The sequence below is a fragment of the Chiloscyllium plagiosum genome, unplaced genomic scaffold (assembly GCF_037043375.1).
Source record: "Chiloscyllium plagiosum isolate Xiang-an unplaced genomic scaffold, Cpla_swu_hap1 HiC_scaffold_25, whole genome shotgun sequence".
Taxonomy (NCBI): domain Eukaryota; kingdom Metazoa; phylum Chordata; class Chondrichthyes; order Orectolobiformes; family Hemiscylliidae; genus Chiloscyllium; species Chiloscyllium plagiosum.
In genome coordinates, this window is record NW_028270163.1 from 39,079,643 (window position 1) to 39,106,316 (window position 26,674).

The 26,674-nt window shown below is 40.0% G+C and overlaps 1 protein-coding gene across 4 annotated transcripts in view; it reads right to left on the minus strand.

Moving 5' to 3' along the window:
* Window positions 1-26,674, minus strand: part of tbc1d16 (TBC1 domain family, member 16) — a 144,892-nt gene that overhangs the window by 66,157 nt on the left and 52,061 nt on the right. For all 4 annotated transcript variants that reach the window (XM_043714802.2, XM_043714800.2, XM_043714801.2 and 1 more), the window contains 3 exons: window positions 19,306-19,453; window positions 8,885-9,049; window positions 1,707-1,855 (listed from right to left, as the gene is read on the minus strand). In XM_043714802.2, coding sequence (XP_043570737.1) covers window positions 1,707-1,855; window positions 8,885-9,049; window positions 19,306-19,453 — 462 coding nt within the window. The remainder of the gene's footprint in view (window positions 1-1,706; window positions 1,856-8,884; window positions 9,050-19,305; window positions 19,454-26,674) is intronic.

A 26,674-nucleotide genomic window follows, 5' to 3' on the forward strand; every position in this document is an offset into this window, starting at 1 on the left:
AAGCAAAAGAGAAAGCATTTCATGTGGCGAAGGGCAGTGGGAATCCAGAGGATTGGGAAGCTTACAAAAACCAGCAGAGGGAAACAGAAAAAAATAAAGGAGGGAGAGGATTAAATATGAGGATAAGCTAGCCAGTAATATAAAGGAAAACTGTAAGCGTTTCTTTAGATACATAAAAGGGCAAAAGAGAGGCAAGAGTGGACATTAGGCTGCTGGAAAATGGCCCTGGAGAGATAGTAGTGGGGAACAAGGGAATGTCTGAGGAACTGAATAGTTACTTCATGTCAGCCTCCCCGATGGAAAATGAGTAATATCCCAAACATTCAAGAGAGTGAGGGGACAGAGCTGAGTATGGTGGCATCACCAAGGAGAAAGTGCTCGACAAACCGAGTGGTCTGAAGGTGGATAAATCATCTGCACCGGATGGACGACATCTCAGAGTTCTAAGGGAGATAGCCGAAGAGATAGTGGAGGCGTTATTGGCGATCTTTCAGGAATCAGTAGAATCAAGGAGGGTCCTAGAGGACTGGAAAATTGCTAAAGTCACACCCCTACTTAAAAAGGGAGTAAGGCAAAAGAAGGAAAATTACAGATCGATTAGACTAACCTCAGTTGTGGGTAAGATCCTGGAATCCATTGTGAAGAATGAGATTTCTGAATACTTGGAAGTATGTGGTAAAATAGGGCAAAGTTTGCATTGTTTCATCAAGGGGAGGTCATGCCTGACAAATCTGCCAGAATTCTTTCAAGGAATTAAGGAGTAAGTAAGGCCAAGGAGAGCCAATGGATGTTATCTACCTGGACTTCAAGGAGGCCTTTGAATGGCGGAGCAGACTCAAATGGGCTGAATGGCCTAATTTCTGCTCCTCTCTCTTCTGGTCTTGTGGATCCTTGTTTGTATATTTGTCGCAGTGTATTTTGTATACAGACTGTCAAATTATCCAAGCTTCTTTTGGCCTTGATATTACATTTTAAAAAGAAAACATGCACACATAAATGTCGTTCAGGATTTCAAGATATCTTCAAGTGCTTTGCATCTAATAAAGTACTTTTGAAGTGAAGTTGCAGTTGTAGTGTCAAAACACAGCAGCCAAATTTATCACAGCAAGCTCCCACAAAAATATCATGATCATGTCCAGATAATCTGCTCGTGATGGATTGAAGAATAAATACTGTTCAGAAAAATGAAGAAAAAATGTTTTTCTTTGAAATATGTCTTTTATATTCACCAAAACATTTAGGAAAAGCAACCTACCAGTCTACACTGTCAGTTTGACAGGTGAGTGCAAAGCCATAGTAATATGGTTGGCTCTTAACCACTTTCTGAAAAGGTCTAGCAAATAACTCAGTTGTATCAAAACTGTTACAAGTAACTGTTATCCACACAAAATGCAGTGTTTCAGGCTGGTGGTTCACCACTATGTTATCAAGTTTAATTAAGAATGGGTAATAAATGTAGCCTTGCCAGTAATTCCCACATTCAACATATGAGGAAAAAATCTTGAGAGGGTTTGGCCTTGGTTTAATGACTCATCTGAAAAGGTGTCATCTTCAAGAATGCAGCACACCCTCAGATACTGCAGGAAGGCATTAAAGTTTGTAAATATCAGGTTACTTCTCGACTTATCATCAAGTAGTCAACAGCAGTGTTTTGACTAAATGACCAAGAAGCCAGTCTTGGCCCATGGGTATCAATTCCGAATTACCTTTTTTTTTGAATCTCTTCATATTCTGTACGTTTCTGAATCCGCAGAGATTCTCTTTCTTCTGATGTCGATTCACAACTATAAAATCTTAACAGAAATGGCCAGACTTCTCCACGGATCGTAGGATCAATACCTCCAAAAAATATTGCCTTTGAAGAAAATGTACAACTCTTCAAAATTATCATCCTGCAGTTCTTTTCCAATAGCAACATCACAGAAAATGTAACCATGAACATTTAGTGGTACTTATATTTAGCTTTCTTGTAGTCTAAAGAAACCTTAAAGACCTTTGATTTTCCTAAGTGAACCAATATATCTTGAGGTGAACCCTATAGAGGTGAGTCCTACCCAACTATGGTACTACAGCTAACAGATTTTGGATTGAATAAATTGTTTCAATACGATCTCATGTGGTTCCCAAAATTCAGGTTTACTACAAATTGTTAACAGAAGTTGATTGTCTGAATTGCAAACAGAAGAGGTGTGAATAAAGGTTAATGATCTATCCTTTTAGCAATAAAATCTATGTAGAGCGTCACTATTCTCCCTTAATAAGTTGATAATACTAGTAACACAAAACACTTTCAATAGATTGATTTTAAAATGTAAATGAAAGCATGTAGCTCAGATTATTTCTTGTATGGCACAACAAAGTGATCTCAATGTAAGTTGCAAGAAGTTAACTAAACCATTTAGTATGAACAAATCGCTGTAGCTCAAAAACCAAAACATTTCTTTAACAAGTGAACAATAGTATCCCACAGCTTGAAATAGTATCTAGAGGAATTGTGTTCATTAACAAAACTTAGAATGCCCAAATATGACTCAAATTTTCTTAAAAGAAAAAAAAATCGTTGCTTCAGGTGGATATGAAAGCTTCCATAAAACTATTGAGATGACAAACACACAACTCTTCCTATGTCCTAGCAAACATTCTTCCATCAACCATAACTCAAAAAGTACATCTCCTCAACATTCATTCTATTTCCATATGTAGGATCTGGTGTGCAAAAGGGCAGGTATATTTGCCTATGTACAGATATTTGATATTTTTATCAAAGTACCGGTCAGGTCCATATGTCACCCCCAAAATCCTTCACAGTACTTCTAAAACATAGGGCAGAATTTTATTGGGTTGTCAGGCATCTCACCTACTGGATGGAAAGCCAGTAACACACCTCTGCTGCCTCTTTTTGGGAAGATATAGAAAACACGAACAGAACTATTCAACCCTTGAAACCTGCTCCACCATTCAATACTATCATGGCTGTTCTGGCTTTCTCCCCATACCCTTTGATCCCTTTAGCTCTCAGGACTATATCTATTGCGCTCTGAAAAGCATTCACTGTTTTGGCCTCAACCACCTTCTGTGGCAGAGAATTCCACAGGCTGACCACTCGCTGGGTGAAGAAATTTCTCATCTCAGTATTAAAGTATCCTTTGACGGTGACAGTGGTTCTGGACTCACTGGTCATTGGGAATAGTATGCTTGCGTTTACCCTGTCAGGTTGAGTGAAAATTTCATAGGTTTCCATAAGATGCTACCCCTCACTGGATATAGTCATACCTATCCAGTCTTTCTTTCATCACACATCAGTCCTGCCCTTCCACAAATTAGTTTGGTGCCCACTGCAGTGAATGTGCCAACAATAACTGGGGGTACTTCAATCAAAGTACTTGCCAGCTACGGCTTTAATACCAAATGGTAGCTGGATGTGGTACTAAAGTGGTCTTTAATTGTCTTCTGAAAGGACCAAAGTTGGTAACAGATAGCTATATTTAGGTATCCAGCTATTCTGCCTCATTTTGTGTCCTTCCCACCTCCAACCTCAGCAACGAAAACAGATTCTGTTCCCTTCATCAAGAACAATGAGTCAAAGATAAAGTGGAGCAAATGTTGTAAATCTGAAATAAAAACAAAAAATTCTGTTTAGCAGGTATACTAGCATCCAGGAGAGACAGAGAAGCCAGGTTTCTGTTGTGTTTAGAACACAGAACAGTACAACAAAGGAGCAGGCCCTTCAGCCTACCATTTCTTTGTCAACCATAACACTATTCTAAACTAATCCCAGTTGCCTGCGCACAGTCCGTATCCCTCTATTCCCTGCGTGTTCATCTGTCTGTCTAAGTGCTTCTTTAGCATTGCTATTGTATTTACTTTTACCACTTGCCTGGGAAGTCCATTTCAGGTAACTACCACCCTCTGTGTCAAAAGGTTTCCTCACACATCTTTAAACTTTCCTCCTCTCACCTTAAACGTACACCCGTTAGTGTATGACATTTCCACTCTGGGGAAAAAGACTCAGACCATTCATGCTATCCATGCCTCTCAATTTTATATACTTATATCAAATTATCCTTCAGGCTTAGGGGCTCCAGTGAAAAGGATCCAAGTTTGTCCCACCTCTCCTTAGTTAATAGTCTCCAATCTAGACAACATCCTGGTAAACCTCTTAGCACCCTATCCAAAGCCTCCACTTTCTTCAGCTGGTGACCAGAACTGCACACAATACTCCAAATGCAGGCTAAATTTTTATACAGTTTATATTAGATTAGATTAGATTACTACAGTGTGGAAACAGGTCCATCGGCCTAACAAGTCCACACTGACCCGCCGAAGCGTAACCCACCCAGACCCATTCTCCTACATTCACCTAACACCACAGGCAATTTAGCATGGCCAATTCACCTAACCTGCACATTTTTGGATTGTGGGAGGAAACCGGAGCACCCGGAGGAAACCCACGGAGACACAGGGAGAATGTGCAGATTCCACACACAGAGTCGCCTGAGGCGGGAATTGAACTTGGGTCTACGATGCTGCAAGGCAGCAGTGCTAACCACTGTGCCACCGTGCTGCCCAACATGACTTGCCAACTTTCAACTCAATGCCCCAACCAATGAAGGCAAGCATGCTGTATGCCCTCATTACCACTTTATCCACATACGTTGCCACTTTCAGGGAGCTATAGGCTTGCATCCCTCTGTATATCAATGCTCCTGAGGCTCCTGCCATTTACTGTTCACTTTCCTCTTGCATTTAATCTTCCAAAATGTATTACCTCACACTTGTCTGGATTAAACTCCGTCTGCTATTTCTCCAGCCAACTTTTCAACTGATGCATACCCTGCTATATTCTTTGATAACCTTCCTCACTATCCACAACTCCATCAATGTTCATGTCATGTGCAAACATATTAATCAGACCACCTCAGAGAAGAACACTCATTCACAGCTATATTCAATTTTCTACGACCAAGTCAATTTTACATCCAACTGATCAACTCACTGATAATCCCAAGTGATTTAGCATTTTGGATCAGCCTACAATGAGGAGCCTTGTCAAATGCTTCAGTAAAGTTGGCCAATAACTGCCACCCGACCCTCAATTACTTTTGTCACTTTCTCAAAATATGTAATTGGATTTTCTTAAATAAAGGAATAACACTTCTGGAGTTATTCTCCAGTCTTCCGGGACCTAGCCTGTATTTAGAGAAGATAGAAAGAACTCTGTCAAGAACCCAGCAATCTCCTTCCTCCCTTCCCTCTTTTAGTATCCTGGTAGGCATATAGGGGTTTTGTCCAACAGTTGGAGAACTGGCTGGTAAGCTGTGGCTCAAAGGAATCTAGAAACGTCCACGCACTTGTGTGGCCACTGTCAGGGCTTCCTTTTAATTAATGTCTTTGGTAGTGGAAATTCTGCCTGCCAAGAATTATTGGGCAGAGGCCAGAGGCTAGAAATCCAATGCCCCACCCAGTTTGTCCACAACCTTAACTTGGGAGGTTCTAATGCCACTGGAAGACTGATAAAAGGACTGGATTGTGATTAAGTGGATTAGGCTTTCATGCTTTTGTTACAATGAGTCTCTCTAAATCCAGCCCATAGTTAATACTTCTGCTTGGAGTTATACCTCGTACAAAGGAAGGCTGCACTTGACAGTGTGGTATCAGAAGGCCCTGGGAAAATTGGAATGACAGGAAATCATTGGCTAACCTCTCTGATGGTTGGAGTCATACCTGGCACAAAGATGATTATTATGGTTGTTGCAGGTCACTCATCTCGGTTCCAGAACATTTCTGCAGGAGTTCCTCAGAGCAGTGTCCTAGCCTTAGCCATCTTCATAAATGATCTTCCCTCCATCAGAAGTGGGGATGCTCGCTCGTGATTGCAAAACTGTTCAGTGCCATTCATGACTTCTCAGATACTGAAACAGCCAATGTCTAACTGCAGCAAAAACTGGACAAAATCCAGATTTGGGCTCGATAGGAACATTCATGCCTCCAAATGCCTGGCAATGACCATCACAATGAGAAAGAATCTAACCATTACCCCATGATATTCAATGGTGTTACCAAAACTGAATCCCCCACTAACAACATCCTGAGAGTTACTATTAACAAGAAACTGAATGGGACTGGCCACGGAACCACTGTGGCCACAAGAGACCAAGCATCCTGCAGTGAGTAACTTACGTCCTCACTCCCCAGAGCCCGTCCACCATCTATACAATGCAAGTCAGATATACCAGCTACAAGGTGCACAACAGAAACTTGCCAAAGCTCTTTGGACATTATTAAAATTAACCACAGTTTTGTTACTTTTGTGTCATACCTGAAACAGGCAAGGCCATTTTTTTTTGAAATTATTAAGAGAATTGTCTTATCTGATTGTGTCTGGGTTTAATTTAAGAATCTCTTAAAATCCAGCAATGAATCATGCCAATCTTGGCATGGACCTCAGCTGTATCCAGGTGCGTCATTATCAAGGCTCCACAGGCAATCCATCTTCTCCAGTCAATATTAATATCTTTTCCTGGCTGGTGCAGAACTCCCAGCTACTATGGAAATTAAATAGTTTTCCAAACAAACCATCACTACAACTATTAGATGCTGATAAAACATTGCAAGGACCAACAATCGTGCATTATGGGACAAATATCAGGGCTGCTTGATAAAAATAATGCTGTATTGAAGGGCCCACCCTTTACTTATTATAAGATTTATCTTATTATAAGATATAAATAATGTTTAGAAAGCCCAGAACAGATCAATATCAGTACAATAAATTTTAAAAAGTCATGCACCTCAGAATCCAGTTAACGTAATTATAATTTTACACTATGAATTATTCACAATTCCTGCTTTAAGTCAAACCATATGGTAATAAAACATTATCAAGCTCAGACTTGGGATAACAAAGAAAAGCCTCGTTCTCTTGCAGTAAGGTGTGCAAGAACATGGTTGATTAATTTCACAGTGGAATGTGGAACACCATATGGTTAGGAATCAGGGACAAGTGCTACAGGACCATCACTAGTTGTAGAAGTGGGGCTCAGAATGAAGATTTGCTGCAAAGATACTAATAAATGGAAGGGTGCACACAGGAATGAAATTTCCACAACAAGAGCAGAGAGCTCTCCAACTACAGGAAGAATATTAGTACTGAATTAGAGGTGATGGATGGGCTTCAGAGCTTTGTCAAATGATATAGGCAAACCCATGCTAATACTATAAACAGGAAAATGTTTAGCAGAAAGGTGCTAAAGTTCCAAAGAGATAAGAGTTTAATTTAATTCAGTAACATTCTTAAAGTTAAGACTTGCAATGGGTAATACTTGGACATATGGAGTACAAGCTTCATTATAAAATTCTATAAAAATTAAATTGACTAATAAAACTGATTATAACAAGACGTTACAGCTGAATGTCTCCATTCATATACATTTCTCATCTGCAACAGTCATTCAAAAGGCAACAGAAAGCCAAATGGCATATACAATAAATGAATGCAGAGGTTCATTTATTAAAATGTTAAAAGATATACAATTTAATTTTTAACTAGAACAATCCTGTACTTTTCCTTAATATTTGCTCCAGCAGAACCAGGGTGAGAGGATGGGTAGAAAACTGCAGACTTTTCCACAGTCTTTCTCTGCCAATGTTCATTTGTGGCCAGCTGGTATGATATAGGAGAGCTAGATTGTGATACAAGGCACAGCCAAATTTTCCTGCTTCCTTTCAACAAGGCACCTCATTTCTGCGCTGTGTCCAATGATAAAGCCAAGATCAGGAGCTAGTTGCCTGGAGGAACATAACTCATGGCTAAGTTTCAAAAATCTTCCAGGCCATGGGCATAATGTGCTAAAGATGTTACACTGCTGAATTGTTCAGTTATTCTTGATTTGAAATAAAATATTTAAGCTGACTTTAGAGTAAATGTGAAACCCTAAGTTTTGGCAATTTTCAAATAGAAATACAATTCAGAAGGGGATTTCTTTTTAGAAAAGCAGAGTAGAATAAGAATTAATGTTTTCTTTATTTCAATAAACTACATTGAGGAAGCACAAATAGGTAAAAATTATTTATGAATAACCTCTGCATACAGGCAATGTATTTACATGAATACATTCTTTACTAGCTTTAGTGTGTAGACTTCACCTTCTAATCAAACTTCTACTCTATACTCCAATATAATATTGGTTGAACAATGGGCTATTAACACCAAATCAGGAAACTTAGTTTATTTTCCAAGTCACGTGCATTATAGATTTTACTTTCCCTACATGGATAGAGATACAAAAAAAATGAGAGAATGAAAGAACACAGTATGGATGTGCAAACAGGGGGACAGAAAAGCATGAACAAGATTTGGGATGTGTATGTAAAAGAGAGAGTGATAGAAAATAAAACAGTAAGAGCACAAATGGAAGGGGTCAATAAGAAACCTGCTCCAAGGACTGTCAGATATGCCATTCAAGGGGCTGATAGTAGGTCTTCAAGATAGTTTTTGATGACCATTCCTGTATTTCCATGGTAGGGCTATTGAATTCACCACACTGAGAATTCTGAAGCATCATCGATTCGTGGACGGATAGAATTTCTCTTTTTTGTTGCCCAGAATGAGCTCAGTTAACCAGCTTTTGATATCTCTGCAGTTATCTCAAAACTCTTTCTAGACCCCCTTTTCACAAAATTAATGCTACTGCCTAACTTTCTTTGGAGAGGACTCCTAAGAATGCACAGTAGTATTTTCTCTTCTCCTTTCATGAAAGACTCGACTTCCAATGGTCAATTCCAAAAATCAAGACTTGTCACTGGGAACGCATTGGCAAGATCTTTAAAACACAATCCGTTGGCTAGTGCTACAGAATGCTAAATAATTAAGCAGCTCTCAAACCTTGCGGAGTTTATATTCCTCTTCCACCTGACCAGCATCATTCAGATGGTTTAACCATGTAGTGACATCTAACCGCTTATACATATTCTCTTCTGGGTGAATCTCCGATGATGGCAAATTAGGGCGTTTTATTGAGAACTGCATGCAAGCCTTTACATCAGACACCTGGAGGGGATGACAGATACAAGTTATAAGCTGTAAAATTGCAGTTACATCTTTTAATAGGTGCATAGCTTGATACAGAAGAAAAACGCAGTGGTTTCACTGATCCCTTGGAATAAGATGCATGAAGTTTTTTTAAAAATCTGTTGCATAACACAGCAATGAACAAAACAAGCCAGAGTTTCCCATTTGTAATTCAACATGGCTAGTGAATCCTGCTTCAGAGCAATTGAACTGGAGTCTAGCCGAATGGATTTTGTGGCTTTTGGATATGATACTAATTATTTTGGGTTTTTACTTGTTTTCTGTAATGTCACTCAGTCTGACAAACAAATCTCAAGTCTATCACCATCAGAAACATATCCTTTTTGCCCAGTACATAGTCATATGCCAAGGACTGTTGCAAAGACTGCGTAATGAAATTTCTTGGCTCCACTGGATACTATAATCCCATATGTGCGTCCAGCAGTGTTTCTCCCTGTAGAATTATAAACTCTAATATAGGTCGTTCTGTCATAATGTGACGAGTGTGTTCCTCTGCAACCCCACGCTGTACGGGAGCACTACAGAAAATTGCTTTACCCGTTCAGTTTGCATTATCCAAACAGCATCCACAATTCATCAAGCACGTTATCGCTGATTTGTGTTAATGAAATGCGCATTATACCAGAACAACTTGTGTTATGATGGGGAAGGCCAGTTAGCTCAGCTGGCTGGATAGTTAACATGTAGATTAGATTAGTGCCAATAACAAAGGGGTTGATTTCCATTCTGGCTGAGGTAAATCAGAAGTGGCTTCCTCATGTTACTTGTAAGAAAGTTCATGGTAATTTGCCAAGGTGTGATAAAACTGAGGACTTGTCTTTGGTTAGAAATTCAAGAAGAATGAGATGAAGGCAATAATAACCAACATCTGGCTTTCTTTTGCATGTGATATACAAATGAACAGATATAGATATCACAAAATATATTTCATAATGTTTCCAAAACCAAAGCATGAAACCCTCTCCTTAATAACAGAATAATTTTATTTCAAAGATCAGTAGCTATCTAGACCATGTTGGCCTTAAACTTGAGCTCCATCTCCTTGGTGACCTCTTCACTCCTAATGCTATTGAGATCTGAAATTGAATCGTCAAACTTAGTCACTCCTTTTTAGGCTGCAAGGTAGCAAACTGTCGTCTCTAATACATCAACTCATTTTAGCATCATGAATGTCAATGTCTAGATGGTATTAAAATTCATATGGCTAGCACTATGCAATCCTGCCAGCCTCCGTTGGTCTCAGCCATGCCAAATTGTGATATCACTAAAGAGAAGTTAAAAGCTTCAAAATGCTTTTTTAGGAAATGGGAGAAGACTTAAAGACAAAAATTGGCAGGGAGGCATATTGACAATGGGTCAATATTAAATATTTTTCATAAAAGCAAACAACATCCATGGCTGCCGTTTCTGGCTGGACATACACCTGGTGGTTTCACAACAGGACTGGTCACTCCCAACCTTCCCGATTGGTCAGCCTTCCAATCCCATAATCAATATTTTTACAATTTATAAGTGCAAGCGGCAAAAGAAAATAATTTATTTTATTTTTAAATTCCCCAAGCTTTCTCTTGAGTTCATTACAGCTGTGCACCAGAAATTAATCTTCTAATTACTGGAGACTGCACATCACATCTCTGTGCAACATGTTCAGAATATCACAGTTTTCTGTTAAAATTGAATAATATTTTGTGTAGCAATATCAACAGGATAGGCTTTCCTGCTACTTGTAGCGTTCCACATCCAACTGCAGATTGCCAATCTGCCTTTGCTAATTTAACAGTCAACTGATCAGCTATAAGATGTACAGAAATGTGCTGTCTCAGTGGCCGGATTTGCCTGTTAATATAGACACAGAAATTAAGCTTGATTTGATTTGTGTGATGGTGTTCCTATACTACTTTCTTTCAAAAGAAATGCCAAGGTTCTATTCAGCCACAACATCAGATAACACGTAGAAAGTCTTGTCAATCTACAGCATATGCAACCACGATGAACCAAGCAAGAAAAAAAGGCTTATGTAGACAACTGATCTAATTACAACTCAGATAACCAAATGGCGATGGAACTGGAGCCTTGTCTTTACATACTTACATGCTTTTATTTACAGAGATGCATATATCCACTTGCAATCCAAAAAAGAAATTTCAAAGATAAATCCCTAGTTATGTAAGTAACAAGAAAGAATACACAATTCTAACTTACTGAGGAATTAATGCAAGATTAAAAAACAAAAAGTGGATGTCCAGGAACAACAACAGACATAGAAATATTACTGCCAAGTAATGGGCAAACATTTCTAGAATTAAATCGGTCTCCACAAAACCACAGATGGTCCAGGCTATAATTCAGGCCAAAGGGATTTCACAAAATACTAAATTAAAATCGTGTTTTAACACCCTAGTGATTGCTCTCCTAAAATCAATTAGGGTGATGCAAATTAAATTAGGGAACATCAGCCATCAGACTGTTAACCAAGATGCCCCAAGTCTAAATCCTAGCTTAAATAATATTTGGACTTGATTAACAGCATTTGGTTAGGTTTCACAGTTTGCTAGATAGAACAGCTTAAAGGGGTGGAGAAAGGAAGGAAAGAAAAACTGTTTCACTCAATCCCATCGTGTAAAAGTACACCTTCTACAAGCCAATATGGACCGACATTTATTGAGTAAATTTGTTGGCTCTAATGTTTACTCAACAAACTTTACCAAATACTTCCCCAATTTCTTGTGAAATTAAAAAAAAATGAACAGATGAGTTGAACAAAAAAGTAGGTGATGCCCTCTTAAATAGTTGAATATAAAATGTCCCGTAGTTTGGAATGATCCTATTTGTCCTAGTATTGAATAACTGTATTGAATGATGCCCGGGAGAATAATCAGAACACACTGTAATAAAAGCCTCTCCGCATTAAAATTACAATTATTCTTTTGAAAGGCTTTCTTTTATTTTTCCTGCCATGCATTCTCAGCTCTGCCTAATTTCTTTCAACTTTAAGGTACCTTACCCTGAAGGTTATGACACATTGGGTTATGAATCCACAAGAACTGGTTTTAATGATCATGTTTCTCCCAAACAACTGACTTTGGATCATATATCAACATAGATTAGTTGATTGTACTTTCACCTCCTGAGTTAGAGGTTGAAAGTTTTTTTTAGATTTGATTATTTACAGTGTGGAAACAGACCCTTCGGCCCAACAAGTCCACCGACCCTCCGAAGAGCAACCCACCCAGACCCATTCCCCTACGTTTACCCCTTCACCTAATACTACGGGCAATTTAGCATGGCCAATTCATCTAACCTGCACATTTTTGGACTGTGGGAGGAATCCGGAGCATCCAGAGGAGACCCACGCAGACATGGGGAGAATGTGCAAACTCCATACAGGCGGGAATTGAACCCGGGTCTCTGGCACTCCAGGGAATGACACTGAGCAACCGTCATATTAATAACAATGCCTGTTTTCCATTAAGAAACTAAATCGGGACCCTGTTTCTCCTCTGTAAAAGATCCCATGACATAATTCTGAGGAGGAGCCTGGGATTATGCCTGATGTTCCGGCCAATATTTATTCCTCAAATAGCATGAAGACAGATTCTCTGGTCATTGCTGTGCACAAATTGATTGAAAAGATTCTCAATTACAACAGTGCTTCTAAAGTACTAAATTGGCAATAGGGCACTTTAGGAAGATCTACAATTATAAGAGTACAAAAATGCAAACCTTTGGCCAGAATTATACCTGCCCCAAAGCAGGAACAGGCTCAGTGTTATTCCCATTACCCATATACCTCCATTAGCATTTTACCAGTGACAAGGAAGACATTTTCAGTCTGCTGCCCCAATGCCAGTTAAGGCTCTGAAATGAACAATTAAAGGCCTCTTAAGCCCTCCTCCAGCTAATCTATCCTGACTGCAAATCAGTCAGGTGAATGGGATTGGAAGAATTTGGGAATCAGGATCCCCTTCTGGTACCCTGGACCACATGAGGGCTGTACCTATCTCATTCATCCATGCCTCTCGTCCCCTGCCTCCAGACCAGGTTATGCTTGATTGGTCCGGTCAAGCAAAATCACCTCACTTTTCTGCTTATCCATTCGCAAGTGTCATTGGTGACTGACTGTAGTCCTACATTGCCAGACCATGGCAACATGACGCCTGGAGGAAGAGCACCTCATCTTCCGCCTAGGAACCCTCCAACCACAAGGGATGAATGCAGATTTCTCCAGCTTCCTCATTTCCCCATCCCCCACCTTATCTCAGTCCCAACCCTTGGACTCAGCACCGCCTTCTTGACCTGCAATCCTCTTCCCGACCTCTCCGCCCCCACCCCCTCTCCGGCCTATCACCCTCACCTTAACCTCCTTCCCACCTATCGCATTCCCAACGCCCCTCCCCCAAGTCCCTCCTCCCTACCTTTTATCTTGGCCTGCTTGGCACACCAGCCTCATTCCTGATGAAGGGCTTATGCCCGAAACGTCGATTCTCCTGCTCCTTGGATGCTGCCTGACCTGCTGCGCTTTTCCAGCAACACATTTTTCAGCTCCTCTTAGAAGTATTGCTGAGACTAGAGAATCTTTGTGGCTGGTGGCTCGATGAAGTGGGAATCAGAATCCCGCACAGTTAACAGACAGATAAACATGTAAAAAAAGAATGGTGTCCTCCTGAGCCAGGAAGGGAAGGTTTGGCTCATCTTTTCAAACATCAGGTACCCACCAACTCAAAAAAATTCCAGCTTCTATTATCTTTCACACTGAACTGCATTAGCATCAGATTGTAAAAGCTAACCCTCTAGAAATGTGAATTTGTCTAAATCAAATAGCTACAATACGTTTCCAGCGTGAACTCCCAGTAAACTGGCTCACAGTAACAGCAGCAGCTCAAATGACTGCTATTTATTTTTTATGCGTCAACCACAACTACTCTTCAATCCGGTTTAATATTTCATTCAATGGAATGGTGGAAAAACACAGAAAAGGCTGTATTATTGTCAAATGAAGGATCAGAGGTTCAGGAAAGGAAGGTTTTTCTATTTTGGGCAGAAAAGTATCCATCTCACTGGACAGCCCAAATGAGATACTACAGCCCAAAGGGCAAATGTATTCCCCAGCACCCACAGAAATGTGAAAAGGACACCTAGGAAAATGGCAAAACACTTACCTTGCCAAATTAAATAAGCAAAATATACATACCCAAAACAATTTCCTCTCAACTTCACAGCTTGATTGAGACCACATGCAAAGTTCATGCGTACTTCCAAACTGCTACAAGACAAACTCAGTAGCCACTGTTGAAATGTCAATAGACTGTCCTATTTCCATGAGCAAAGTTGTGTCAACACAGCAATCTTTTAATAATACCTGTGCACTCTAAGATCATTTATTCATGCAAAGGTAAGCAATTCAGTATCAACATCTGTACTCCTCAAATTTCCCACATTTCAAGAACTGACAACACATAAAGGAATAAAGAAATAGAACATAGTAGGAATGCTATGTAACTTCAGGCCTACAAGTCAATTTGGAGAGATATCTCTATCTCCTGAACTTAGTTAATTGTGAAGTTAAGGGAATTACATGTGGAAGCCTCCCCAACCTCAGAGTTTGTGACATTCTATTGCTTTGCTCTTTCTTTCTCTGCTTAATCTTTCCACCAAATGTTGTCACACAACAGCATGATAAATTGTATAATGAAGTGTAAGGTGCTGTTGAAGGGATATTTTGTAGCCAGTGCTGGTTTCTTTCTAAACTAAGTTTTTTTTCCAATTATAAAGGCATTCCCTAAAATACTGCCATTGTGATAAATGCTGCAGTTTAAGGCACCATGTCACACTGCAAATCACCAATAATTTCAAGCAATGCAATCTCAAAGGTTGCAACTTCAAGGCTGCAGGAAAAGATATATCAGCTTTTGGGGGAACAGGACATTTTGATCAGAGAGCATAGGGTGAAGCACAGCAAAGATAGTATTACAGCTGTGGAAAGGACGATGGATGAAGACTCGCCATCTGAGGTAGTTTGGGCTGAGGTTAGGAATAGGAAAGGTGAGATCACCCTGTTAGGAGTTTTTTACAGGCCTCCTAACAGTCCTAGAAATGTAGAAGAAAGGATTGCGAGGATGATTCAAGAGAAGAGTGAAAGTAATAGGGTGGTTGTTATGGGGGACTTTAACTTTCCTGATATTGATTGGGAAAGCTATAGCTCAAGTTCGTTAGATGGGTCAGTGTTTGTCCAATGTGTAGATAGGCCAACAAGAGGTGAGGCCATACTGGATTTGGTTCTGGGTAATGAACCAGGCCAGGTGTTAGAATTAGAGGTAGGTGAGCACTTTGGGGACAGTGACCACAATTCGGTGACTTTTACTCTAGTGATGGAGAGGGATAAGTGTGCACTACAGGGCAAGAGTTATAGCTGGGGGCAGGGAAATTATGATGCTGTGAGGCATGACTTAGGATGTGTGGCCTGGAAAAGTAAGCTTCAAGGCAAGGGTTTGTTCAAGGAGCAACATGTGGAGTTTGTTCAAGGAGCAACTATTGAGTGTACTTGATAAGTATGTACCCGTCAGGCAGGAAGGAAAGGGTCGTGTGAGGGAGCCGTGGTTTAATAAGGAATTGGAATCCCTTGTTAAATGGAAGAGGGCGGCCTATGTAAAGATGAGGCGTGAAGGTTCAATTGGGGCGATTGAGAGTTATAAGGTAGCCAGGAAGGACCTGAAGAGAGAGCTAAGAGCAGCAAGGAGGGGACATGAAAGGTCCTTAGTTGGTAGGATTAGGGAAAACCCTAAGGCTTTCTATAGGTATGTCAGGAATAAAAGAATGACTAGGGTAGGAATAGGTCCAGTCAAGGATAGTAGTGGGAAGTTGCGTGTGGAGGCTGAAGAGATTGGGGAGACACTGAATGAATACTTTTCGTCAGTATTCAATCAGGAACAGGACATTGTTGTCAATGTGAGTACTGAGTCACAATTAAGTAGAATGGATGACTTTGAGGTATGTAGAGAAGAGGTGTTGGAAATTCTGGAAAGGGTGAAAATAGATAAGTCCCCTGGGCCTGATGGCATTTATCCTAGGATTCTCTGGGAAGCAAGGGAGGAGATTGCAGAGCCATTGGCCTTGATTTTTATGTCCTCGTTGTCTACAGGAGTAGTGCCAGAAGATTGGAGGCTAGCAAATGTGGTTCCCTTGTTCAAGAAGGGGAGTAGGGATAACCCTAGTAATTATAGGCCGGTGAGTCTCACTTCTGTTGTGGGCAAAATCTTAGAGAGGATTGTAAGGGATAGGATTTATGAACATCTGGATAGGAATAATGTGATCAAGGATAGTCAGCATGGTTTTGTGAAGGGCAGGTCGTGCCTCACAAACCTTATTGAATTCTTTGAGAAGGTGACTAAGAAGGTGGACGAGGGGAAAGCAGTAGATGTGGTGTATATGGATTTTAGTAAGGCGTTTGATAAGGTTCCCCATGGTAGACTACTGCAAAAAATACGGAGGTATGGCATTGAGGGTGAGTTGGAGGTTTGGATTAAGAGTTGGCGGGCTGGAAGAAGACAGAGGGTAGTAGTTGATGGCAAAGGTTCATCTTGGAGTGCCGTCACGAGCGGTGTTCCGCAAGGATCTGTTTTGGGACCATTGCTGTTTGTCATTTTTATAAATGACCTGGAGGAGGGGTTAGAAGGTTGGGTGAACAAGTTTGCGGATGATACGAAAGTCGGAGGAGTTGTAGACAGTGAGGAAGGATGTGGCAGGTTACAGCGGGATATAGATAAGCTGCAGAACTGGGCAGAAAGGTGGCAAATGGAGTTCAATATAGTGTGAGGTGATTCACTTTGGTAAGAGTAATAAAAAGATGGGGTACTGGGCTAACGGTCGGATACTTGGTAGTGTGGATGAGCAGAGGGATCTTGGTGTCCATGTACACAAATCTTTGAAAGTTGCCACCCAGGTAAATAGTGCGGTGAAGAAGGCATATGGCGTACTGGCTTTTATTGGTAGAGGAATTGAGTTCCTGAGTACTGAGGTCATGTTGCAGTTGTATAAGACTCTGGTGCGGCCGCATCTGGAGTATTGTGTGCAGTTTTGGTCGCCATACTATAGGAAGGATGTGGAGGCACTGGAACGGGTGCAGAGGAGGTTTACCAGGATGTTGCCTGGTATGGTGGAAAAATCGTATGAGGAAAGGCTGAGGCACTTGGGGTTGTTTTCATTGGAGAAAAGAAGGTTTAGGGGTGATTTGATAGAGGTGTATAAGATGATTAGGGGTTTAGATAGGGTTGACAGTGAGAATCTTTTTCCACGTATGGAGTCAGCTATTACAAGGGGGCATAGCTTTAAATTAAGGGGAGGTAGGTATAGGACAGATGTTAGGGGTAGGTTCTTTACTCAGCGAATCGTGAGTTCATGGAATGCCCTGCCAGTAGCAGTGGTGGACTCTCCCTCATTATGGGCATTTAAGCGGGCATTGGATAGGCATATGGAGGATAGTGGGCTAGTGTAGGTTAGGTGGGCTTGGATCGGTGCAACATCGAGGGCCGAAGGGCCTGTACTGCGCTGTATTCTTCTATGTTCTATGTTCTATGAATAGGCAGATGTAGGCACAGGTAGTAGAAAAGGAACAGGCACCTGGATGCTCAAGTGCTATCTGCTGTTGTTGTTCAATGCTCCAGCTAGAAACTGAGGCTTCATAGCATCTCTGTATAAAAGAATATAATCCAAACATTAACTTAAAGCAGTTATTTGAGTTGGAAAGCATCCCGCAAAGTCTGATGATAACTGAGGAGTCCTGTCTGCAGGTCAGCAATAGTGTATCATTCTTAACTGAGTACATGACAACTCCTGCAACAAAGTCCTCAAAGACAGAGGTTCTAAACCCAGTTTGATTATCTCTTATGGATACTCCTAATGATATTACAGAGACATAGTTAACTTGAACATGCTGGGAAGAACTTTGAGATAGATATTCACTGATCTCACCATCACCAGCAATTCTACAGCCATGTGGTCATTCTGAGTGTGCTCAATGTAGAGTGACTCATTGAGGTAACAATGACCTCCAATACAGTGCTTTGATAATAAAGCTTCCCAAACTTAAGGAGAGCAGGAATTAATGTGGGATAGATGTCGTCAATATTTTTAATGAGCTGAATGGCAGCATCCTGGGGACAGGAAAGAAAATACTGCACATGATACGGCAGAATGTTGAGAAAAATATGGATATGTTTCGATAACAGTGGTTGTAGTCACATGGGTTACAATAATACCCTAAACTATGGTGAATCTTACATGAAAAATATCATCAAGTCATTTTAGTCTGCGATCATGATTTTGGATGCAAACTTTTGATTTTTTACGCACTTTTGCACAATTATCTTCAGTGACTGTTTAATACATCAGCACATTGTCTGATGTTGATATCCCCTGTGGCAGCTTGGCATGAATATGAGGCACAAAATGTTTAGCAGTTTGCCACTTTGTCTGAAGGTCAGATTGAAGAATATGATTTAACTTTGTAACTGCCTCATTATTGATCTTAAGCTGGGAAAGTCACCTCCCTGCAGACACACCCAAGTAGCTATCCTGAAGTGTATACATCAGTTCTGTGCACATGGATTATACAGACAACCCCTTCTACTGAGAATATTCTTTCTTTTCCTTCTTCTCAGATCCTCACTTCCCACTTCCAAAAGACACCAAAGTAACAAAGGAGAGAGACTCAGAAGGATTCCTACAGCTTTAGCAGTACTCTTTGCATGCCAGAAATTTTCTCAATCAGAATCTTGTTTGCATAGGTCACCATGCAGGGACCAGATTGTTCTGAAAACATAGTTGCTGCCAGAGATGTGTTAACTGGTGGTCTGTTACCAGTTTGTGCAAATGTTGGCTGTGAACAAACTGCTAATTGATTTCTCCAAATCCTTTTACATCCCAAAATGCTTTGCAAACTAGACTAATACAACTGAAATTCTGGTACATCTAGAATATTGAAGGAAAGTCAATGGCAGACAAAAATGAATAAAACTTCCATCTTTCTGACAATATATTAAATTCATTTATCAATATAAATGTGACAGCAAGTGGCACAATCTGTTTCCAGGTAGTTAAATTACCATGAAGTGTGTAAGTATTTTAGTGGTCCAGTGCTGAATGAGAATTAGGAAAGCTTTCCTATTCCCAAGCTCAATGTATTTACGCAATTATTTCTGGTCATGTTGTTTACATACCTGATCCTTCTGATGCGTTTCAGTGCAATATTTCCACTGTTGAAACACTTCGCTAAGTTTATCAAGACCACCATGGTGAAAATGGAAAATCTTGTACTGACTTTCACGGCTAGCAATGACTAGTTGTCCAGACGTGCAAGCTTCATCACTGGGAGGAATATATTTGAGAAACAAAACATTATATTAAATATCTTCAGAACCTGAGAGCCAATATTTTAACACATCTGTTCTGAAGGTAAGGGATGAACACTCACAGAAGCTAAGATAGATTAACATTGCCAAAATCTGGTGAGGACACAATGAACAGTATTGTTTTCTGTTTCCACAGTTAATCAGAAGCAATTTGATGTAATTAATGGGCAACTAGTCTATTAAGAAGAAAATATTTTTCTTGAGGATAATTTTATGTTGGAAATCAGATTTAAAATCAATATTTGATTGAATATTCAATGAGTTCTATCCATTATTTGAAATGAAGTAATATTTAGCAAACATTGGAAATCAAAAGAAGAAGAAAAAGCAAGATAAAAAGCATCTGTGCAGAACACAAAACATAATGGCTTATAATCTTCCTTGGAGGGAGTATGGGAGCATGAAGTTCTGTCCATAGATGCTGATGGGTATCTGATTTAAATATTTCAGAGGCCTGCCAAACACTAGTTAAGATCTTGGTCCATATTACAGAAATTACTTTGGTTTATGTGAAGAATTCTGACAACTTTAATAACAGTAACAATGTAGATAGAGGTGGAGGGGAAGACTGACATGCATTCCTTTCCAAAGGAAAATAGAATTAAATAGAATGTAAAATGCTGCACTGTTGAAGAAATGTATCATACAAACAATCCTTATGGCAATTAGTTCAGGAAGTACTTTGTTTCTCCATACCAGTTCTACTTTTGCAGAAAAATTCTAACCTTTGTCTTTTCATTACTTCAATTTAGACAGTCAACCATGTGCTTTTAAGTAACAACAACAAATGAAATGAACAGAGTTCTTTGAGGTCATGCACTGTGAAGCATACTTTGCAACAGGGCACTTCAGAGACAATTGGTAACAGGTTATGCTTTCCACAGTTCTTTCCTAGTGAAATATATCTTCCCATAACTTAGAAAACATTCAACAGAAAACAAGATGGTGTTTGCAACACTCTGGACAATAATTGGAGTCATAGAGATGTACAGCACGGAAACAAATCCTTTGGTTCAACTTGTCCACGCCAACCAATATCCCAAACCAATCTAGTCCCACCTGCCAGCACCCGGCCCATATTCCTCCAAACTCTTCCTATTCACATACCCATCTAGATGCCTTTTAAAATGTTGCAATTGTACCAGCCTCCACCACTTCCTCTGGTAGCTCATTCTATGCACGTACCACCCTCTGCATGAAAAGGTTGCCCCTCAGGTCTCTTTTATATCTTTTCCCCTCTCACCATAAACCTATGCCCTCTAGTTCTGGGCTCCCCCACCCCAGGGAAGAATCTTTGTCTACTTATCCTATCCATGCCCCCTCATGATTTTATAGACCTTCATAAGGCCACCCCTCAACCTCTGACGCTCCAGCGAAAACAGCCCTAGCCTCTTCAACCCCTTCTTATAGCTCAAGTCCTCCAACCCTGGCAACATCCTTGTAAATCTTTTCTGATTCCTTTCAAGTTTCACAACATCTTTCCGCTGGGAAGGAGACCAGAATTGCACACAATATTCCAATAGTAACCTAACCAATATCCTGTACAGCCGCAACATGACCTCCCAACTCCTGTACTCAATACTATGACCAATAAAGGAAAACATACCAAATGCCTTCTTCACTATCCTATCTACCTGCGACTCCAGTTTCAAAGAGCTATGAACTTGCACTCCAAGGTCTCTTCGTTCAGCAACACTCCCTGGGACCTTACCATTAAGTGTACAAGTCCTGCTAAGATTTGCTTTCCCAAAATGCAGTACCTCGCATTTATCTGAATTAAACTCCATCTGCCACTTCTCAGCCCATTGGGATCTTGACCAGATGGGCCGTTGTAATCTTGAGGTAACCTTCTTCACTGTCCACTGCACCTCCAATATTGGTGTCATCTGCAAACTTATTAACTATACCTCTTACGCTCACATCTAAATCATTTATATAAATGACAAAAAGTAGTGGACCCAGCACCGATCCTTGTGGCACTCTACTGGTCACAGGCCTCCAGTCTGAAAAACAATCCTCCACCACCACCCTCTCTGGTCTTCTACCTTTGAGCCAGTTCTGTATCCAAAAGGCTAGTTCTCCCTATATTCCATGAGATCTAACCTCGCTAACCAGTGTCCCATGGGGAACCTTGTCAAACGCCTTACTGAAGTCCATATAGATAACGTCCACTGCTCTGCCCTCATCAATCCTCATTATTACCTCTTCAAAAAACTCAGTCAAGTTTGTGCATAGGAAATCATGTCTCACAAAACCATGTTGACTATCCCTAATCAGTCCTTGCCTTTCCAATACATGTACATCCTGTCCCTCAGGATTCCCTTCAACAACTTGCCCACCACCGATGTCAGGCTCACTGACCTATAGTTCCCTGGCTTGTCTTTACCACCCTTCTTAAACAGTGGCACCATGTTAACCAACCTCCAGTCTTCCGGCACCTCACCTGTAATTATCGATGATACAAATATCTCAGCAACCAAATCACTTTTTAAAAAAAATATGGACAAGAAGTGATTTATAATTTCATGAACATATTTGTGAATAAATAAAACTAATGGATCATCTTATGCCTACGAAAATGCTTTATTTTCAGGTTTTTATCTCTCTCTAGAGTCCCAGAAATCAATTTAAAGATTATGATGAATCTTGTTGAAATGAAGTTCTTTGATAATCCTTTGAGTATAATTTTTTTGCTCTACTTTTTCTTTATATTAAAAAAACTGTGTTCGAAATATTGAGTAGCAAAAACAGCAGATAGTGGATGGCTGAAATAGTAAAGAAAATCCAGGAAACTTGGAAGTATTACAAAATGGGCTAGTGCAGAACTTCAAATGACATTAAAATTTGGTGGAGTAGGTAGATTGATGGCGGATGGTGTTCAATGTGGAAAATGACAGATTATATATTTTTCAAAAGAAGAACATGGTACAGACCTGGAGTACTGCTGGAAAGACATTTTGCCAAAACTTTTTGCCATGTACTCATCAGGATATTTGCAAGTCTACCAATGCAGAGGGAAACATTTTACAGTGTACAAGAAGACAGTGCTGATTGGTTGCCAAGTGAAGTCTGATTGGTTGAGGTATCGTCATAGAGATTGCGCCAGGTAGATGGTAACTGACAGTTAATTGCCAAACGTTTAAAAATTTAAACCAGGCAGGTTGACTCTGATTTGCCAAGGTCTTACACCAAGGAATGTTGCTTAATTTAAGTTGTAACAGGTGCAATGTCCATACATGTTCTTTTTGTATGCGAAGAACAGGACCTTCAACAACAATGTAAATAGTTTCATTATGTACAAGGGAAGCAAAGGAACTTGGGTACATAGGTATTTATGCCATTAAAAGTGGCAGACAGATTAAGAGAACATGTACTAATGTTTACAGCGCTTTATGCTTTATTAATGGGACCATTGAGTACAAGGGCAAGAAGGTTATGTTGAATGTATTATAAGACACTAGTATGATCTCAGCTGAAGTACTGCTTTCAGTTATGGGTGCTGCATTTTGTGAAGGAATGTGAAAGTATTGGAAAAAGTGCAAAAGAGGTTTACAGGAATGGTTCCGTAGATGAGGAATTTTGTTCTTGACAAAAGGATTACAGAAGCTGGGGATTGTCCTTCTTTGAGAAAGGGAGGCAGGTGAGGAATTCTGATAAAAAAAAAATCCAAATAATGTGACGCTTGGAAAGAGTACCTTGGGAGAAAGTGTCACCATTCATGAAAGTATCAAGAATGAGAGTGTACAGATTTGAAGCAATTAGTAAATAAAGCAACACTGATATTAGGAAAACTATTTTTTATGCAGCAAGTGGTTACGGTTTGGAATACACTACCAGACAGTATTGTGGAGGCAGATATAATCATGGCATTCAAAAGGGAGTTGGATGACTATTTGAAAAAGAATAATATGCAAGGTTTTGGAGAGAAGGTGGGAGAATGGCACTTGGTGAGATGCTGTTTTGGAGAGACAGTGCAGATGTTATAAACCATGACTTCCTTTTGCAGTAGAACAATTCTGTGAAATGCTCAAGCAGGTCAGGAAGCATGTGAGAGGAGGGAAGCAGAGTTCAACATTTTTTTTTGATGCTATTCATCAACCTGAAACTTTTTGTTCCTCTCCCCAAAGGTGGCTCTTGACCGGCTTAGTATTCCCAGAATTTTCTGATATTTGAAATATTGTCTTTCTCAACTTGAAGATTTAAAGAAGTACGGCTTCAGATCATAACTAATGAAAAGTATGTATTTAACAGGAAGCAGCAAATCCATATCACCTAATAACACAAAGCTTAAACTGCAACAGTACTAGGACTCTTGCAAACTCTTTGGGGAAACGGATGAGCAGTTATGGTCAGAAGGGGTAAATGGAAAAGTTTACAGATGTGAAAAGATACAACGCGTACATTTTAAAAATGGCAAATAACATTCAGTGCTCAGTGGCATTAATTCACAGAACTTGACAGTAATCCCCTAGCACAGTGGTGTTATCAGAAGACCACTTTCATATCCTTGATATCTTATACATCAGCAGAATAACAATCGTAATTAGATGTTAATGCATTCAGGTGCCACAAGGGATATGCAAAATAAGCAAAAGAAGAATAAAGGAAGAAAGATTTTATTTAAAAAAAAAATCAATGCAAGTCTTCAAAGTCAGGGTTGGCATTTCTTCAGTCAGACTGGAATTTAATATATATTAAAATTATATAAAGCAACTCATTCCAAACCACCTAATTGTCAAATTCATATCAATATAGTAAATGTTTTAATGCAACTATTTCTTAAAGTCTAACTTCTTGTTTAAAGGAATAGATTATTTAAATTCTTATTAAAAAGTGGAATTCAGTGCATTTATTATATTAAAAGAATTAACATTTAAAAATTACGCTGAACCGCTTTCATCCCAAGGAAATTAAAAGTGTTGTAATCAGCTTGTTTGTCCATGCTATGACAAATCTGTGTCAGGTGGGAACATAACCACTGTGCTACAAGACCTTATTTTTACATCCACAATAGAATTATCAAGTTGTATGTATCAAAGTAAGCAAACTATTTATATTAAATAATGCAGCCTTGCCTGGTCATATTTATCTTGTTCCCTTAGTGTTGACAGCTATTTTCCATTTGTTCATGTTCATTGACATTGTAAGCACTCATCTTAAAACAACTTGGAACATAGAACATTACAGTGCAGTACGGGCCCTTTGGCCCTTGATGATGCGCCGACCTGTGAAACCAATCTGAGGCCCATCTAACCTACACTATTCCATTTATGTCCATGTCTATCCAATGACCATTTAAATGGTCTTAAAGCTGGTTAAGTCTACTATCGTTGCAGGCAGTGCATTCCACACTCCTACTATTCTCTGAATAAAGAAATTACCTCTGACATCTGTCCTACATGATCACCCTTCAAATTAAAGCTATGCCCCCTCATGCTAGCCATCTGAGGAAAAAGGATCTCGCTGTCCACCCTATCTAACCCTCTAATTAAGTCACCTCTCAACCTTCTTCTCTAACGAAAAACAGCCTCAAGTCCCTCAACCTTTCCTCGTAAGACCTTCCCTCCATATCATGCAACATCCTAGTAAATCTCCTCTGAACCCTTTCCAAAGCTTCCACATCCTTCCTATAATGCAGTGACTAAAACTGTATGCAACATTCCAAACGTGGCCACACCAGAGTTTTGCACAGCTGCAGCATGACCTCATGGCTCTGAAACTCAATCCCTGTACTAATAAAAGTTAACACACCGTATGCCTTCTTAATAACCCTATCAACTTGGGTGGCTACTTTCAGGGATCTATGTACATGGACACAAAGATTCCTCTGCTCATCTACTCTACTAACCATCTTACCATTAGCCCAGTACTCTGCATTCCTGTTGCTCCTTCCAAAGTGAATCATCTCACACTTTTCCACATTAAACTCCATTTGCCAGCTCTCAGCTCAGTTCTGCAGCTTATCTATGTCTCTCTGTAACCTGCAACATCCTTCTGCATTATCACAACTCTGCCTACCTTACTGTCATCTGCAAAGTTACTTACCCATCCTTCTACGTCTTCATCCAGGTCGTTTATAAAAGTGACAAACAGCAGTGGACCCAAAACAGATCCTTGCGGTACACCACTCGTAACTGAACTCCAGGATGAACATTTCCCATCAACCACCACCCTCTGTCTTCTTTCTGCTAGCCAATTTCTGATCCAAACCGCTAAATCACCCTCAATCCCACGCTTCAATATTTTGTGCAATAGTCTACCGTGGGGAACCTTATCAAACGCTTTACTGAAATCCATATACACCACATCAACTGCTTTACCCTCATCCACCTGTTTGGCCACCATCTCAAAGAACTCAATAAAGATTTGTGAGGCACGACCTACCCTTCACAAAACCGTGTTGACTATCCCTAATTAACTTATTTCTTTCTAGATGATTATAAATCCTATCTATTTCTTATAACCATTCCCAACACTTTACCCACAACTGAAGTAAGGCTCTATAATTACCAAGGTGGCTCTACTCACCTTCTTGAACAAGGGAATAACTTTCGCTATCCTCCAGTCTTCTGGCACTATTCCTGTAGACAATGACGACAAAGATCAAAGCCAAAGGCACAGCAATCTCCTCCCTGGCCTCCCACAGAATCCTAGGATACATGCCATCTGACTCAGGGGACTTATCTATTTTTTGCACTTTTCAGAATTGCTAACACCTCCTCCTTGTGAACCTCAATCCCATCTAGTCAAGTAGCCAGTATCTCAGTACTCTTCATGACAATCTTATCTTTTCCCAGTGTAAGTACTGACAAAAAAAAATCATTTAGCGCTTCCCTTATCTCCTCTGATTCCATGCACAACTTCCCACTACTTTCCTTGATTGGCCCTAATCTTAATCTAGTCATTCTTTTCTTACTGATATACCTCTAGAAAGCCCTTGGGTTTTTCTTGATCCTATCCGCCAATGACTTCTCATGTCCCCTCCTGGCTCTTCTAAACTCTTTCTTTACCTCTTTTCTAGCTAATCTGTAACTCTCAAGCACCCTGAGTGTTCACATCTCATCCTAACATAAGCCGCCTTCTTCCTCTTGACAAGAGATTCAACTTCCTTAGTAAACCACAACTCCCACGCTCGACAACCTCCTCCCTCCCTGACAGGTACATACTTATCAAGGAT